Source organism: Rhipicephalus microplus, chromosome 1 (assembly GCF_043290135.1).
Source record: "Rhipicephalus microplus isolate Deutch F79 chromosome 1, USDA_Rmic, whole genome shotgun sequence".
NCBI classification, from domain to species: Eukaryota; Metazoa; Arthropoda; class Arachnida; order Ixodida; family Ixodidae; genus Rhipicephalus; species Rhipicephalus microplus.
In genome coordinates, this window is record NC_134700.1 from 264,503,866 (window position 1) to 264,521,592 (window position 17,727).

Genomic DNA, 17,727 nt, shown 5'->3' on the forward strand with positions numbered 1-17,727 from the left:
ACAAAAGTTGAGCCTTATCAAGGGTGATAATGGCCTGAACTTTTTCGGCTGCTTTTTTGACATCGGACAACCGCGCGAGAGTGCCAATCATTTCTGAAAATTGGCAAAGAGGAAAAAATTGCTTTCTGGTAGGCACTTCAAGCCATGGAGGAAGTGTCTGAAGCATGGAGCTCCATGCTTCAGGCACTATTTGCTGTAGCACTGAATGTCTTCCTTCTTCAGCGGCGATGGCGCACGTAAAAAATTGGTACTTGCATGGTGAATAATGCCTACTACGTTTAGTGTGCAGTTAACCACGTTCTCGGCGCGTATGTGCGCAATAGCGATGTTTTACTGTAACAAGCTTTCAACGTGTGCGTGGGTGGTGTACACAAGCGTTCCTCTTCAGGGGGAGGGGGGGCAAAGCTTAGTTGCAGTGCCCCCTCCCTATTATGACAATGTATGGCGTTACCTTTGCACCACCTAGAGTTAGTGTATATGCTTATAGTACAGAAACTCTAACACTACCCCACCTCCCCTCTTGAACGCACGCCTATGTCAGTGAGTTCGCGTGCACGCCGCTAGAACTTCATGCTGGCTAGTTGGTTCAACATCCTTCAATGTTTTATGTTTCTACTTCTGTATAGGCTCCTGCTTTTGTTTATTTATTGCGATTATTTTGTGGGCTTGCTGCTTCTGCATAAATGAATATGTAAACTTAGAGAACAATAAACTAAATTTAAGCCAAGTTTTCTTTCTCTGTGTGTATCGTAAAACGGCCCATGTGTGCTCCAGACACAGAGGTAGCTGCCCCAAAAGCAGATTTCGCTAGCTCCAATGGCTGCTTCAAAATGCTGGAAGGCATTCCCACCACTGCTATTGGCTGGTGAAGCCACTGGGTAGCACGAATAGGGTGCATGATTGGCATGCCAGTTTCCAGAGAGTTAGTCACCTCATCTGGTTTATGGCTTAATGCTCAATGTGGCAGTTTTTGAAAACTAGTTATATTCAGTATTTCTTTTAGTTAATTTCTGCCTGAGAACAAGGTTGAACTTGCCACTTAGGGTGTCCAAGCTTTCAACTAGACTGAATATCTCAGCAGCAGAAATATCGTTCAGTTTAAGGATCATACAAACTGTGCCACACAACAGTGCTGTATTTTAGTGGCCAGGACAAGTATACAGGCTCATTGAATAATTTATCACAAAAGCCTAGCTTTACATAGAGGATGCTTGAGACACAGAGGATTAAAAAACAAATACGAAGTTCTGCTGTCTTTTAATTGAAACTTTGACAGCATGTCTAACATAGATATACACAACTACAAAAAAAAAAAGAAATGAGCTATAACAAGCAAAAAAAAAACCACCAAAATGCCAAACAAAAGTGTATTCCCATGTTAACTGTTTGCTGTCATTGCACTGCTCATCATGAACATCATGAACATGTTCCAACTTGGCCCAGTTACCAGTTCACACACAAGAAAAATGCTTATTTTTTCCTCTAAGCTTTGCCTATTTATATACATCGCTAGCTTGCTACTTCTCTGCTTCATCTTCAGAGCTGAGGCCACATACTTCATCTTCTTCACCGCCAAATGCTCTCCAGAACTGGATGGCAACCTGCGATTTAAAAGTTTCAAGTTTATTTCCATAGGTAGGTAAATTCAAAACACGAGTGAACACATTATGGCCCCTTAGCCAAAGGCTACTAGTTGTGGGGCCGCTTACAAATATGTAAAAATATATACAAATGTGTAATAGGCAAGTCACAGTGCCAAGTTACACGAAAACAGACATCAACATGCAAGAAAGCATATAGATATGGCAGGCAGTTCCTGAGAATAATATTTTGCATGGAATCAAATATTTACACATTTAAGATTAAATACATCATTTTAGATAAAATTATCTGTTTCACAATTTTATACCAATAAATTCAACTATCTAATCTGTAAACACCAATTTCTTGTCGCTGGCATATTAAATTTACCAAAAGTTTTGTTTCGTGTTGTTCGGGCCTGCATATGTAATACTATAGACATATCAAAGGAACGATTGTCACTTGCTACGATATTACCGTATTTACTACACTTATTTTGGATAAAGAATCGAATGAAAAAATATGTAGTTACCACGATGAATGCTCTCATTGCTAGATAGTGAGAACTTTTTCAACAATCTGCCATATCTTTTTGAAGGTGCCTGAAGTTTGCAGGCAACTTTATAAGCACTGAAAAAAATGTCTATCATTTATGCAGCACGGAATTTTTGCTGGCTGTTCTTTATTAGGTCTTAAAATTTCTATTAAGTGTAAGTAGTGTTGACATTATTATGACAAACTGTATCAATTTTGAATGCCAATAAGAGACTACCTGCATAAGCATATTCCATTTTAGTAAATGTCTCCCTAATATTCAATTCCTTTATTGCAGGAACTCTTGTATCTTCTTCAGGTGCGAATTATGATTCACTGTCTATAAATGTGTCAAGTTCACATAGCATAATTTCAGGGCACTCAGTATTACGTTACGAGAAATAAAATGAAGCGATGTGTGGTTTTGAGCGATTTTTAGTCATTAACTGTAGTTAATCATAATGTGAAATCAAATATTTTATTTTCTTGCAGTCAGTCACAGTCTATTTGGTCACGAAAAAATGAAATCATAAGCACCAAATGTGTGCACAAGTAGCTTTTGGTTGCACATGTTTGGAAAAAAGAAACGTACTACTAGTACTTTTTACCTTGGTCCTGAAGCGCAGCACGTCGAACACCTCAGTACCTTTATCAAAGTGATCGATTACAGCAGTACGCAGCATGCTGATGTTTAAGTCAAGAGATACTGACTATGGAGAAGATTCAATCCATCCAGCGAGCAATGTATACTGCTTATTTTTACACCATAAGTTGACACAACTAGCATAAACAAGTTGAGTACACCAGCATAGCTCCTGCCATTAAATGATTAATCAATAAATACTGGCATTTAGTCCGAGATAGGTTGCTGCAAAACACGGGTATCTACATGTGTTGGTGGTAATGGAGGCTATTCAGGCATTATGCAAGGCTGCTCAGCACTAAGGTGATGTTAAAGCAATCGGATATGAATGAATACATGTCCAACCACAAAGCCAATAAAGTGGGAGCAGTAAACCTGCTCTATCCTACTTTATCAAAACTATGCTCTATCAAGCTGGCTACAAGACCAGTTTGTGGAGACATTTAAGCAAGCTTTTGTACAGTGCTGGGCTACCGCTAATTCAAGGTCGCTTGAGAAGTTTAATTCAAGCAGTCATGCGAGACGGCAACTGCAATGGGCCACTTCACAGACAACCTTGTAAGGAAAGTCTATCTGCAAGGGCTGCTGCTTCTTTAATGGGAGGTATAACATTTTAACAAGCACTATAAGCACGATTACTGAGGAAAAAATTAGCTGTACAAAAGCAACTAATTCTTACTTTCTCTGCAAACTTCTTCCGCTCCTCCCCCGAAAGCTTGTCAGCTTGGACTGTGGGGAAAAAAATGGTTTCCAAAATGAAAAGCTCTCTAACAGCGTCTTTTTTTACGCACGATACATAGATTTAAGAGGCGTGGAATTGGCACTGTGCTGCTTAGATATTGCAAATTGACACTTCACAAGGCACAAATGCAGCAGCTATAGTTTTAATGTTGGTTTGGGCTGTTGAGCTTGATGAAATTAGACTTCAATGCAACATGCTTCAGCTGACATATAATGACATTACAGCTTTCTTGCTCTTTCGTTTAAGTGACTGCACAAGAAAGCAACAATGCTAATGCAGCTGTCTAACATGAAATCTTACTGAGGAATGCCGAGGTAAGCAAGACACTCACAGGGTGTGTTACTGAGTTTTTGTGGCTAATCTTTTTGGACAGTCCAAGTAAAGCTTAAGCTACTAGCCAACACTTTTCATAGATACTATATCCAATCATATACTGCTTTTTTTCCCAGCAATATGACCGACAGCGAATGTTAATGATTGGTATGTTGATGGAAGTGTATGTGATTCCTGAAGCGCTCGTGCTATTTTGGCTTGATAGCATTATTCTGTGTTTACACTGTGGTTTAATTCGTGTGCGTGATACTGCGACAGGGGCTGACCCAGAAATTTAGCAGCGGAGGGGATTAGCTGATTGGAAACGGCGGTCGGATTATGGGAGAACCTGCTGGATTACGGTCGGGACCTCAGTAACCCCCCTCTCGCACATACTATACACTCTAAAAGAGGGATTGAGAAGTAGAAAACACAGGCAGCAACCAGAACTTCCAGATTTGATAATTCAAACCACTGAGATAGTTAAAAAAGATAGGATCCTGTTGTGATGTACACAACATTGTTATCAAGATTCCTGGTTCAGTTTTGCTTTGTAGCAACACCAGACACTCCGCGACGTGTTAAACAACAGTGTGCCATACAGAAGAAAAATTATCTCTGTTAACTATTGACAGTAATGATTTTCTCGAATCTAGAGCGCTGCACCTTGTGTGTGTACTCTTGCTTATTTCCTCAAGATGTGCTGAGACACTGACTTTCTAATAGCAAGTGTGGCACAAGCAATTAAAAATTAAAATTGCAAGGCAACCTCTCTCAATGGCACAATGGCTCATATTCATACTCGCACATATTGATGAAAAGTTACTTTACCTTTCATATCCTTAAATTTGGCGAACAGCTCCTCAAAGCTCACATCATCGCCGTCTGTTGCCATGGCTTCGGAAAACAGTTTGAGATCTGTGCTGGCTGCAATGAAAAATTTCTTAGTCAGGTTTACGGACAAATGTTTCTAAAGAATTTGAGGAACACTGACACAAAAAGTTTGTCTAGTTTTTTTCAGCTGCAAAAGTAGCTAACGACCCACTCATAATGGCTGGAAACCTTGTTTGCTCGAATGTGCAATGAGTAATTATGAGGACAAATTTTTGTATTGCCCAGTTTCAGTTTCAGAGAGTGCAGAGAGAGGCAGAACATAGTAGAGTTCATTGGCAAACACGGCTGTCCAAGTGAGCACATGGGACAGTGACACACTAACCGTGCGTGGCATCGCACTCGTGTGACAACTGAGAGAGGGCACACAAGAAGCATGGCTGCCAACGCGAGCTCGTGATGCAGCTGGTTCGTCGACGTTTGCACTAAAACCAAGTTGATGTAAGTGTGGCAACATACTCTGTTGTGCATGCAGGTAGGCGGCACTTTCTTCAACGTCGATTTCAAATTTGTTGTAAGCTATATTACCCATTCATATTTTGTGGACGATGTATGTATGTATGTCCACACCAATATGCTTAGTTATAACACCTTCAAAATCTTGTGTCTGTATTTCGATAAAGAAAAAGACACACCTTCTCCACTGTCCCCTGAAGGTAATCTCGAATGCTGGTTCACTGCTCTGCTTGGTCCTGGAACTTCACCTGAGCAAAAAAAATAAGTCGCTAAGCAACAAGGCAACAAGGAAAAATCACGCAGGAGAATTTTCTCTGAGGAGCTACAAAAAAGTTACAAACCCAAACAGCAGATAAACAATTATTAGTTATAATCTAAAGCCAATAGGAACAAACACCCCAACGAACTCTCTGGTGACCTTCATCAATCTTCTAACAAGTAATGAAATGTTGGAGCCTATAACTTTTAAAAAAGTAATGACTCTTGTTCAAGCAATATACGTAGTTCGATGTTGAGAATGCAGCAAGATAGCGACAGACTGGGAACACGAAGAACAAGAGATAAAGCCGACACTTTGTCATCAAACCAAATAAGCATAAGTGTGCTTATCTTCAAATTTGTTGGCTCTTTTATATGCATTGTTTCAATTTATTATTTTTATTTACAGAATACTGTCAATCCCCCCATGGGGATAATTACAGGGGTGAGCATCACTGTCACAACTTTTGACGTTTGAATCCCGAAAAAGCTGAATAATAAAGAACACATAATCACTGAACACAGCAGTACGGCATGGAACAATCATACATAGTTATTTGAACGATAACCAAGTATGAAGTACACCAGTGGTACACCAACAAAAAAACAGGAGTCGAGAAGAAACGAAGCACAGAAAGAAGAAAACACAGATCTAGTATTGTTACCAAGGAACCGTATTAAACAACAAATATATGCAGAGAAGTGTTTTGGTATGACAATTGGAAACAGGAAGGACTGCGTGAAGAAAAATAAGTGATCACTGTACATGCTAACTAGGTTAGAATAGATCAGTGCCTTCAATTAGTTTCGTAAAGTTCTCTAATGTTGGCTGTTGTGTAATGACTGGATTCAGTTTGTTCCATTCTCGGATTACGTGCGGGAAGAACGAATAGGAAAAAGTATTATTACTAAATGAGTATTCTTACAGTTCCCATGCATGGCTTCAGCTTGTCGGTCTTTACCAACACGGTCTTCACCAATACATTTTACCAACACTGTAGCACATGCATGCAAATGTTAGAGCACAGTAAGTTTCATGTAGATACAGTCTTCCTGCATTTACTTGTATATAACACATTATAAAAGTTATATGTAAACTTAAAACTTTAGCATCAATCAAAAGTGTTGCTGCAAAAGAAATCACAATATGGTACAGTTACACTTTAAAAAACATGCTATGGGGTGCAACTTCAAGAGTGCTGCAGTGTTGCGTGCTACAGCAGATGCCAGCAGCACGCAAAAGACAATTACACATGGTTCTCCTTGCCTTTCATTTCAAGCTGAGGCCATGGATGTGCATGGAGCGCTTCAACAATCCTTCTGACCCCTGTTGCATCTGAAATTGGGACGAAAAATATTCTTATTGTTCTTGTTTAACAAAACTACAGGCTGAGCAAAACTACAAATTGTTTACTAAAGAGAATACAAGCAAAAAAAAAACACCAGGCTTGCACGGAAGTCGCAGCACAGTCACAGCGAAAGCTAGCACAGCGACCTTTCAGAGCCTTTTCTAAACAAACACACATTGGGTAACTGCTGCAAGCACATTGGGTAGATACCCACTACGGTATTAATAAAAATTTTAGGGTAGTAGGCGGACATTTGCTGTGCTTTTTTTCGTCATTTTTCTGAGAAGCGCGGTATCCGCTAAACACTTGCAAGGAATTTTGTGCCAATTGTTCATGCAGCGGCTGACGCGACTAGGAATTATACCTGAAGTAGGTATGTGCCACAGTTAATAGCTGAACAAAAACAAGCTTTTGTAATGGGTTGGAACATTGGACGAACCACTCATTACGCTATTCGCATTGTGCAACGACTAGTTGTTCTTTTACTGTTTTAAAACGCAATTGCTTTTCCGACATCAAGCCTGCCCAAGGCAAGCTTGGTGGTGGTGGTGGTGGTGGTGTTGCAGCAGGCGGGGTTAGCCTGGCCTGCATGGCCGGCAATTGTTCCGCCTGAGCATCTCCTTAATTTGGAAAATGTCACCACGTGTCAGACAGCCCAGTGTCTCGCAGGAAGACCAACAAAGTTCGTTGCACGTTCCTCCTAGTTGCCGCGGGTCCTTCAGGAAAGATGATGTCATCAACTGTCCGGTGCCTATGACAGCCTTTTCGCAAGGTGCGGATCATCGCTGCTCTTTGCGCATCAAACTGTGGGCAAAGCCAAATGAAATGTTCAATATCCCCGATGTCACCACAGAAGGCACAGAACGGGGAAGCGTATCTCCCAGTCTTGAATGACCAGGCCGGGGTGTATGCGGAGCCGGTTCTAATGCGGTACAACAGCGTCGCTTCTTCACGAGAAAGTCCATGAATTACACATGCTTGGTGTGGAAACCTGTAGATCGCCTTGAAATGATTGCGTATCACATCTTTGTTGTTCTGGTACGTCTTGGGAGTTCTTACTTTTGGCAACGATGTACGTGCTTCGCATGCAAGGGCATCAGCCTTTTCATTGCCCTCAATGCCAACGTGGGATGGGATCCACTGGAACTTTATATTAAAACTCTTGCCATTTAGGTGTTTGATTAGTGCCAGAGATTGCCTGGTGAACTTTTCTTGAGGTAGGCCACGATGCAGTCTTTGTAGCGCCGATTTGGAGTCCGTCAGCACTACAACATCTCGTGCAGAAAAGGATCGCTGTTTTCGCAAAGCCGCCGTAATTGCAGCGCTTTCTACCGTTGTGGACGAAACCACGCGATCCAGGCGGCCCGACCATGACACGCCCAGGCTGGGTATGCAGAAAGCCGCTGCGCAGCTATCAGTCTGTGTGCACACTGATCCGTCGGTGTACACTTGTAGGTGGCAACGGTACATGGTGCTCAAGTGGTCCAGCGCAAGAAATTTCGCTTCCGCGGCTGGAATGGTGCGCTTCGCTGGTAGATTGGGTACGCTGAAGTTGCACGCAACATCCACAAAAGACCATGGCGGGTCCATAGGGCGCCGTTTAGGCAGTTTCAAGCCTAAATATTGAAATGTGTTTAGTGCCGCGTTGAAATGTGAGCCAGTTCTTGCTCTTAGCCGCCGGAGAAGCGCCGTGCCTGCGAAGGACTCGCCCAGTCTTGACAGCTGCGTCAATAAGGCCTGAGACGCCAAAAGGCGGAGCGGAAGAGACTCGGCTTCATTGGTGACCTTCGTGTTTGAAGCCGCCTGAGGGACTCCCATCGCCAAGCGAAGACCCTTTCTGTGCACTGCCTCCAGGCGTTCGAACTGGCTTGGTGATGGTGATATCAGGGGCAGCTGATAAAGAATGCGGCTTGTTATAAGCGCATCATTCAATTTAAGCATGGACATAGGATTGTTGCCCCAACGGACCCCTGCCATGCGACGAAGAGCGTTGATCCTTTGCACTGATGCAGTTACTATACCATCAACCCAAGGCAAGCTTGCCAACAAGTCCCAAGCATCGGTGTGGCTCAGTGGTAGAATACTGGGCTGGCACCCAACGAACCCAAGTTCAAGCCCCACTGTGTCGTTGGTACTAGGTTTTTTTTTCTAATTTCATGCGGAAGTAGTTACAGACACCGGCGGGGGCAGCGGACAACCACAGCGCTACGCGTGACTCGAGTTTTGATTTCATAACAGTTTTCGCTGTAAAAAATCTTTCTGAAACTGTGGTCAATTTTGTGGCATGAAAGCATTATATTAATGCAAAAAATGAACAAACTGCAAATGGACTTTTGCCAACTTAGTGAGTCCTAAAATATTGGGGCACACCGTGGCAGAGGGAGGAGGCAGAAAAAAAATTGTTTCTAGAGAACCCTGAGATTAGTCAACAGTATCAATGTAATCTCATATAGTCACTCCAAACAGTTACTCCAACATTTCTAGAATATTTTTTTAATACTTTGAAGTGAAATTGCAGAAAAAAAAAGTTCGTATGTAGTGGCACACAGCATAGTAAAGTTGTTGCTATTTCAAACACTACAAACTTCAGTGGATCGCTTGCCTCGCACCAAACACACTGTTTGCAGTACCTACCGATCGATATTGTCAGTTTCTAATTTACCAGCGTGCTGGCCAATGCACACTTGCTTCCACGTGCCTCGCAAACTAGACACCTTGAAAGACATTACTTGGTGCTTAGATAATTGAAACTGCTTCGAAATGCGCTTCCTAAGTTATGCTGATATCCATTACTCAACCAGATTCAATACTACACGTGAGCACAAGGCACTCGCAGATCAAAACTGTAGTGCAGTAGCACCAGCAGGGCTTGTGCGCTGCATAGTTATTGCGAGCACAATGGGCCACCACAGTGATGGTCTTGTTACGAAATGAGTGGCTCCCAAACCGTAAGAGAGAACGCCGCTTTATTTTGCGGTCATGGCGAACTATCTGTCCTGCTGTCCCTCGCGAGCTCTGTGCCCTCGGCTTTCTCCTCTTCCCTCCTGGCGTCGCACATTCTAGTTGCTTCATTCCGTTTCATTTTTCAACATCATCCGGGGCAGGCCAAGGTGAATCAGAGGCTTCGAGCAAGCAAATATTTTGCACAAGGCGATTCACAACTGAACCGTTGGCGAGACGGATGTAGCAAGCGTGCACAATGTTATCTCTCTATGGCAATAGCTCAAGCACTCCGCCCAGTTTCCACTACGTCACTGGTGCCGTATCTTCTTGCAAGAGCCCTACATCACCAACTCGGAGCTTTGTTGTTGGGAATGTCGAGCAATTGTGTGCCGACCCTAGCAATAGCAGGTACGCTCGTTTCTATCTCTTCAAAAGTTCTGCTGTTAGAAGCTGGGGATGACGAGCCTTTTGTTGCAGATCGACAGATACGTGAGGCTCTGATGGGCAGACCTGTTGTGGCATTGATATGCTGCGTTTACCCAGCCAGAAATACAATGGAGTTAATGGTTGTAGCTCGTTAGGCTTACTTCCAAGATAGGTGAGCGGTCTGCTGTTGATCGCAGCTTCAACCTCGCACAGCACTGTTGTGGGGCCTTCCATTTTAAGGCTACTGTCCGAGTGACTTCTTGAGCGCGGTTTTTGTCGTACGAATGAGGCGCTCCCACCATCCACCCCACCACGGAGCGCGTTCTGCGATGAACTTCCATTGTATCTTGATCTCCGTGGCGTACTCGTGAAGAGCAGTTAGCGCAGATGCAAACCATCTAGCACAACTCCGAAACGTCTGGGCGTTGTCAGAGTACACAACTGAGGGTACACCGTGGCGTGCGATGAAACGACCAAAGGCGAGCAAAGTTGTAGCGCTGGTCATGTCTGATTTTAGCTCAAGGTAAATGGCACGTGTGGCGGCGCACGAAAACAAAAGTAAGGTCCTTCTTGGACCGCTTGCTGACTTCGCGTACAGCAGTCCGCAGTAATTGAGCCCAACGATCGTGAAGGGGCTGATTGCCGCAATTCTTTCACGAGGAAGTTGGGCCATGAGTGCTGCCTCCACTGTAATTTTCCAGCGTTTGCACATTCTACATTGAAAAATGATCCTCTTCACGGTTTGACGCTCTCTCAATAACCAGAAACGCTCTCGAATCTCAGTGAGGGTTGCTTCAGCACCGTTGTGAATCGTACGCATATGTGCTGCCGAAACAAGCAAGCTGTGAGCTTATGGTCACTTGATAGTAAGATGGTGTGACGAATGTCTTGTTCAGAGTGAAGCTCTTGCAGTCACCCACTGACGCGAAGGAGGCCGTCCTCATCCATAAATGGGCACAAACGAAGTACAGGGGATGTGGAAGATAACGGCAGACCTTTCTGCAGCACTTGGATCTTGATTGGGAACGAGTCTTCTTGCATTATATGAAATCAATAATGCTCAGCTTGAAATAATTCTTCTGCTGTCAGAGGACCATACGCTGATGGGAAGTGTCTTTACGCGGCGGCTGAAATGCTGGATCCATGCTCTCTTAGTAGTCTTGCTAAAGAGCTGTAGTTTTTCAGGGGCGAACATTAATGGTGGATGAACAAACGAATGTAATTTCTGCGAAAAATACTCAATCATTCTTCGATTGCTGCGGTTCAGAGAACAGTATTTTTTTGTTGACGATTCGTTGACGTCTATACCTTTGTAGGACTTGATTTTGTCACACAGCCAGGTTGAGCCATGCCACCACTTGGATGATTTGGTAAGACCCGAGAGTCGCACATCCGATCAATAGGTCCTATGATTACTTGCAATTATATCAGTACTGCGGCACGTTTTCTTTTCTTCAAAATTTGGTTGAGGCAGCTTATTGAGAAATTAATGGCTGCGATCATACAATCGAGAAGACGAGTCAGAAATCGAGAGAGTTGAAAGTATGCCAATGTGAGGCAAACATGTGAACACCCCTTCAAATGAACAATATTGCAATGTGAATTTTTTAATTTTAACTTTCGTTTCATTCGATTTTCGCCCAAAAAGCCTGTCAGGAATGTTCCCCGCGAGCTGCGCTTCATTGTTCGAGAAGGTCTGCGATTGTTGTAGGCCGTTCTGTTAAGAGTGGGCGCAAGACCCGAGCACTCGAGATTATTGCAGAGCTTGCGCGACGACTAGTTATAAGGCCAGAACATTTGACGGCACATGTATAAATGCAGAAGCACTTCACCACTTTTCAGTTGATTGACAGCGGACGCTCGGTTCCCTGCTAAACAGATTCACTTTACACAAGCCGCCTCTTCCTTCGTCAGCGTCACAACCCCGCGAAAATATTGTGAGGGATGTGCAGACATGTTCAAAAGCTAGTTTCTTTATAGCAGATGAAACAGGAGTGGCACAATACAAAAAATCCTGTGGAGATTTGTCAGAGTTTTGGATATTGATACATTATTGACTGCATAGGAGTTCCTACATTTATGTGGTTAATGTGTGTGGGAACTCCTATTAAGCACACATATATGATATTTTGTACATAATATAAGTGTGCCAACACAATATCTCGCAATCCCTCTCTCCTTCTAAATTCGGTGTCAGTACTTTTTTAAGTATACTTCAAAACTTGAGTTACCTTCCTCATCGTCCTCATCATTTGGCTGAGTTTCAATCAACTCACAGCTCCGTTCGACACACCACTCCAACACTTGTTGTCTTGAGAGCCCTGAAATAGATTTGTATATCTCAAAATAAAAAATCGCTTCCCATCACTTTAAGATGTTCGACATTTAAAACAATATAGTTCATTAAAGCATGCTGCAATGCTTTGAAAAATTTGATGCCGGTACTATAGCGAACTCAAATATTCATTGTCCCTATACCAGCAAAAATAGATTATACAGTTAACATGAAACAGCATTATGACTACCGAAAGAGATTTCGCTAGCATGAAAAGCATTCAAAATGCATAACCTCACATGTTGGGTTAGAAAATAAATATTAGTTTTGATATCTTGATGTCCATTACAATGAAACAAATGTCTATAAATTAAAGAGAATCACAATCAAAGCTGTTATCACTGCTTGCCTTGAGGTTCTGCAGCAGATGGGCAGCGGCCACAAACCAGAAGCACAACGTCACAACGACATTTGTCTATCCACTTGTCTGCCTGCTCCAAGGTGTCTTTCTAAGTCACAAAAAAAAAAAGTTGATTTTCCTGGTACAATTATTCACCTTTCTTGCTGTCTAGAAGTGTTTCTGCATTCATTTGTGAAACATACCACCAGTATGAACAATACACATAATAAAAAATGATGCACAGGCGCATCGCTAGACCCTCTTCATAAAGCTTACATCATATTTAGCTATAAAAGTATGAACCTCCATGGCACACAAGGGCAACCAGTAGTGCTTGTTCTAGTCATCAGTATGCTAACACATACAACATTTGTAATGTCTTAATGTGTACACATTACACGGTTATATTCCCAGATAGAAGTATGTGAGTACGTGTGCGCAATAGTGTGAAATAAAACATGACTGATATGTGAGGTTTAACGTCCCAAAACCACCATATGATTATGAGGGGCGTCATAGTGGAGGGCTCCAAAAATTAGGACCACCCGAGGTTCTTTAACGTGTACCCAAATCTGAGTACAAGAGTCTTCATCAAAAATGCAGCTGCAGCCGCCAGGATTTGATCCCGCGACCTGCAGTGTGACATAAAACAAGATGTCTGCCCAATCCAAATAAAGGGTTTAATTTAATTTATCTATAAAACCGTATAAAACACCTACAGTTGCCAAACTAGGCAGCATGATGACAAAACATGGCAGTACAGCTGCCACAACAAGTACCCATAACAGAGAGACAGTGCAGAAAAAGCGTAGGCCACTATATGGAAATAAACACACATAGACAGCGCTGTACATATAGGCTACCATAGTTTTGCAACAAGAAGTAATCACACCATATATTCGCAAATGAATGGAACTCGGCTACTGCAGTTGCCACCACAAATATATTATGCAGCTAGTTCAAAACGAAAGCAGGGTCGCACAGGTACCACAACAGTCTTGCTAAAACAAGTAACCAAACCATACAGAAGGTGCAGAAACAAAGTGGGCCTTTATATGAGGTTGCAGGTTTTGTAATTAATACTAAAATACTCATATACACCATCTTACAACTCCCAAGCACAAAGCTCTCACTCAATCTCGATATTTAGTTGTTTTTGTTTAGCACCAAGTTGAAAAATGTTCCCTGTCCCATATGGGACAGATTAACAACCTTCACGATGTTAAAAGGACACTAAACAGTAACAAAGGCTAGGTTTATATCAATAACTTGCACTCTGAGAACTCTAATGCCATATGTTTCACTATCGTAAGTTCGTTATTAGCAGAGAAAATCAAGGTTAAAGTATCATTTCTGAATTTCGCGTCAAAATATACATGCATGCCGTGGAATATCTCAAAATGTATTCGTATTTTTGCGTCATTGGCTAGATGCATTTTTCACAAACATTGTATGCTAGGCCTATGGCACCAATGTGCCATAGGCCTAGCATACAATCTGCTCCAATCTTATCGATTAGAAGCTATGTGAGACCCAGTAGACACCTTTGAAATTTATGATATCACGGTGCTTGTTGCAGGAATCTGAAGGTGGCATCGTGCGTTTTCTCGCTTACCAAGCATCTTGTCGTGGCAAGAGTGGTGTTTTCGGGATTGTGGAGCAGTACCTTACAAATACGCATAAAATCGTTTTGCTCTTTAGTGTCCTTTCAATGAGCAATTAATGTGACTTATGAGTGCATACTAAAGCACAAAAGAAAAATACAAAGCCGACCACACTACCTTGCAAAAAAATTGCGTTAGACTACCTTACCTCATGCATCTATATTTTGGAAAATTGAAATTTCTCCAGCCACAGTTCAAAAAGAGCCCGACGTTTCGAGACCGACTCGGTCCCTTCCTCAGGGGGTGACTGTCTTTATATATTTTACATTCACAGAAGCCAAATGAGCAGCAACGAGCAAATACAATGAGTTTGCATTAAACTGACCCTTTTAATGCCTTGTGCAAGCACTTTCGTCTTTGATGGTCTCATTTAAAGGTGTGCAGAGTTTAGCTAAGTACCCACCAACATACAGAAGCTGGTGTGGTTCTAGGCCAATATGTATGTTACAAGCCACATATGTGCGCCAGTGCGGTTGTGTTAATTAAAAAAATGATGCTGCTGTAATTAGGCACTCTACTTTTTGCAGCTGTAACTAAGCACTCTGTGTAATTAAACACCCCCCCCCCCCCACCCCCTTATTTAAATCCTGGCAGCGTTCGGACACGCTTTGCTGCGCCGCAACCTAATACGGGGTTGAGCTTCTCATTCGCATCTGCTGTTGGGTGCTCTGGCAATGTTCGCAACGCGCCGTCACTTGTTTTTGCCATTTGCGAGTGAAAATATACCGGTTCTTGTATTTTCTACGGTAGTTTCTACAAAAACACGATAATACTACTTTCTATGAGCACTATCTTAACGCAGTACGCCGAACTACAAGCTTGTCGGCCGAATTACAAATAGTGGAGTCAGTCTGCGGCCAAGCTAAATGCGAAGACGCCTACCTGGTTTGGGTTGAAAAGTACTATAAGACCATGAATGTTTTCGGCACTGTCGTCGTAGTCAACTACTGACGCTGACGTTGTGTGGAGGTAGATGGTTGCAGTGTAGTACTTGGTTTCAACTGCCCATGGGAAAGCTTTGACGCCCTCAGAAACATCGACAGGTGAAACAGATGGAGAGTCAACGATTTCTGAAATCAAGGAAGTAGAACATTATACATGCATTCCAGCACTATCTCAGAGGCCTACTAACAATTGCCCACGAAAACTATTGGCAAAACTAACCTTTTACAAGACCATCCGTGCTGTCATCACAGCAGCTAACGATTAGACATCCGTCCAGTCTTCCATTCATTGCTTTGCAGCTGGCTTTCACAACATTGGCGAACTACAAGCACACGCTTTAGTGAAGTTCTTTATTTTATCACAGAGCGCCAGCAATGGTCATAAGGGTGGATAAAGCGACGACAAACACTTCGCTAGCTTCGCGGCGACGGACAATTGCAAAGGTAACGACGACGCAACATTAGGCTTGACTTGCTTTGGCTCGTTGTGGTTTTGCATGCAAAGTAAGCGCAACGGCAAAAAAAAAAAAAAGCATTATACAAAGTATATACGTAGTGCTTTTTTCTGCTTTTAAATGTCACACAGATTTCCTGAAAGCTTGTTGGAATAATATTTAAACGCTCAAGTTTTATGGTGTTTAAAGTTTGACGTAAAGTTCGATAACAATAGCGGCCATGTTTGTAGGGGTAGAACAACAACAACAACAACAACAACAACAACAACAAAAAGCACCGCAGAAAAGGCGGCTGCCGTTATAAGAGATTAGCTGCGATACCCCCCCCCCCCCCTTTTTTTTTTGTAGTCCATATGCCCTTTAAAATCTAAATTTCGCATAGGTTACAAAGGGGCAGTGCAAAGGAAGTTTCTCAAAGGCATTTCTCAAATTTCGTCATTTTGTTTTATGATCATTGTCGGGGGCATAGGCGGAATTTTTTTAGGGTAGGGGGGCACTTTCTTGATTTGAAAGTTGGGTGTGAGAGCACTTCCCCAAACGGTTATTTCTCGCTCTGTATGCCATGCCCCTCCCCCCCCCCCCCAAAAAAAAAAAAATCAAGAAAGAGGGGCGGCCCAAGGTGGTTAAACCTCTTTGGGGTGGCCATGGTCCCTGTGTGTTACCCCCTGGCTACGGCACTGATCACGGTAAACAATTCGAAACTGTATGCACGTCAGCATGTTTTACTACTGACGACGTCTCAAATATACTAAGGTTGCATATAGGTTCTTACACCTAAACATGAGCATCACGCTCGTTTAGAGAAATTTAACCTATGCCCCATTTGTGTGTTTTCTGCGTTTGTGTTGAAATTGTATTCTGTAATGAAGTTTAAAATTGTGTCTCCGTAGCATTCGTTTTATTGCGATTCCAAGAGCAAATGCGCGAGGGGGAGACAGAATATTAGGTGCGGGCAGATCAGATTGAAAAATCGGCAGATCCCATGTACCTGGGAATCGACGTTATGCGAAGCATGCGGAGGGAAGGTTACCGTGTTGCATTTTTTTATTGAGCGACACATCATGAAATGATGCTAAATATAAGTACAAGTGTTACTACAAATGCTTATATAACCAGATGGTCGCACTTGCGCAACGATGCCAACTGGAACATGCGTATTAGAAACACCAGAAGCTGATACGAAGCGCTGATGCTCGCGAAGATGCTGGCCCTGGACACTGTTACACAAATCAACTTCAGCGCATGGCAACTAGCCATAATTGACGCTAACCCGACGTGACAGCCAACGTTTCTAGAACGTTGGTGACAGCTGTATCAAAGGAGTTTATATGCAATGTTTATAAAATTGGGTAGGCAGCGCTGCAACCACCATAGACGCTTCACGAATATTTGCGTCTATATTTGAAAAGTAGTTCCGAGACCTGGCGTAGCTCTGTGGTAGAATGCTTGACTGCCACGCAGAATGCTTGGGTTCGATTCCTGCTGGGACCTTGAAATTTATTATTTGCATTCATTGGGGCCCTAACGCTGCCTATGTCCGGTTCTTCTTAACATTGACATTTATTCTATGCTTTCGTTGGGTCGACGATACCTATGTTAAAACGCGTTAAAACTGACCATGTGTGTTCTCGTCGTTCCTTGGTAGATACTATGCCCCGCCGCGGTGGTCTAGTGGCTAAGGTACTCGGCTGCTGACCCGCAGGTCGCGGGTTCAAATCCCGGCTGCGGCGGCTGCATTTCCGATGGAGGCGGAAATGTTGTAGGCCCATGTGCTCAGATTCGGGCGCACGTTAAAGAACCCCAGGTGGTCGAAATTTCCAGAGCCCTCCACTACGGCGTCTCTCATAATCATAT

The 17,727-nt window shown here is 42.9% G+C and overlaps 1 protein-coding gene across 1 annotated transcript; it reads right to left on the reverse strand.

The window, feature by feature from the left end:
* Window positions 1-1,238: 1,238 nt before the first annotated feature.
* Window positions 1,239-15,859, reverse strand: LOC119188069 (alpha- and gamma-adaptin-binding protein p34). Its single transcript, XM_037436054.2, has 9 exons — window positions 15,639-15,859; window positions 15,357-15,544; window positions 12,820-12,919; window positions 12,367-12,456; window positions 6,685-6,753; window positions 5,339-5,407; window positions 4,644-4,739; window positions 3,438-3,487; window positions 1,239-1,601 (listed from the first exon to the last, which is right to left on the reverse strand). Exons 1-9 carry the CDS (start codon window positions 15,706-15,708, stop codon window positions 1,518-1,520), a joined length of 816 nt encoding a protein of 271 aa, XP_037291951.1. The 5' UTR covers window positions 15,709-15,859; the 3' UTR covers window positions 1,239-1,517.
* Window positions 15,860-17,727: the final 1,868 nt, after the last annotated feature.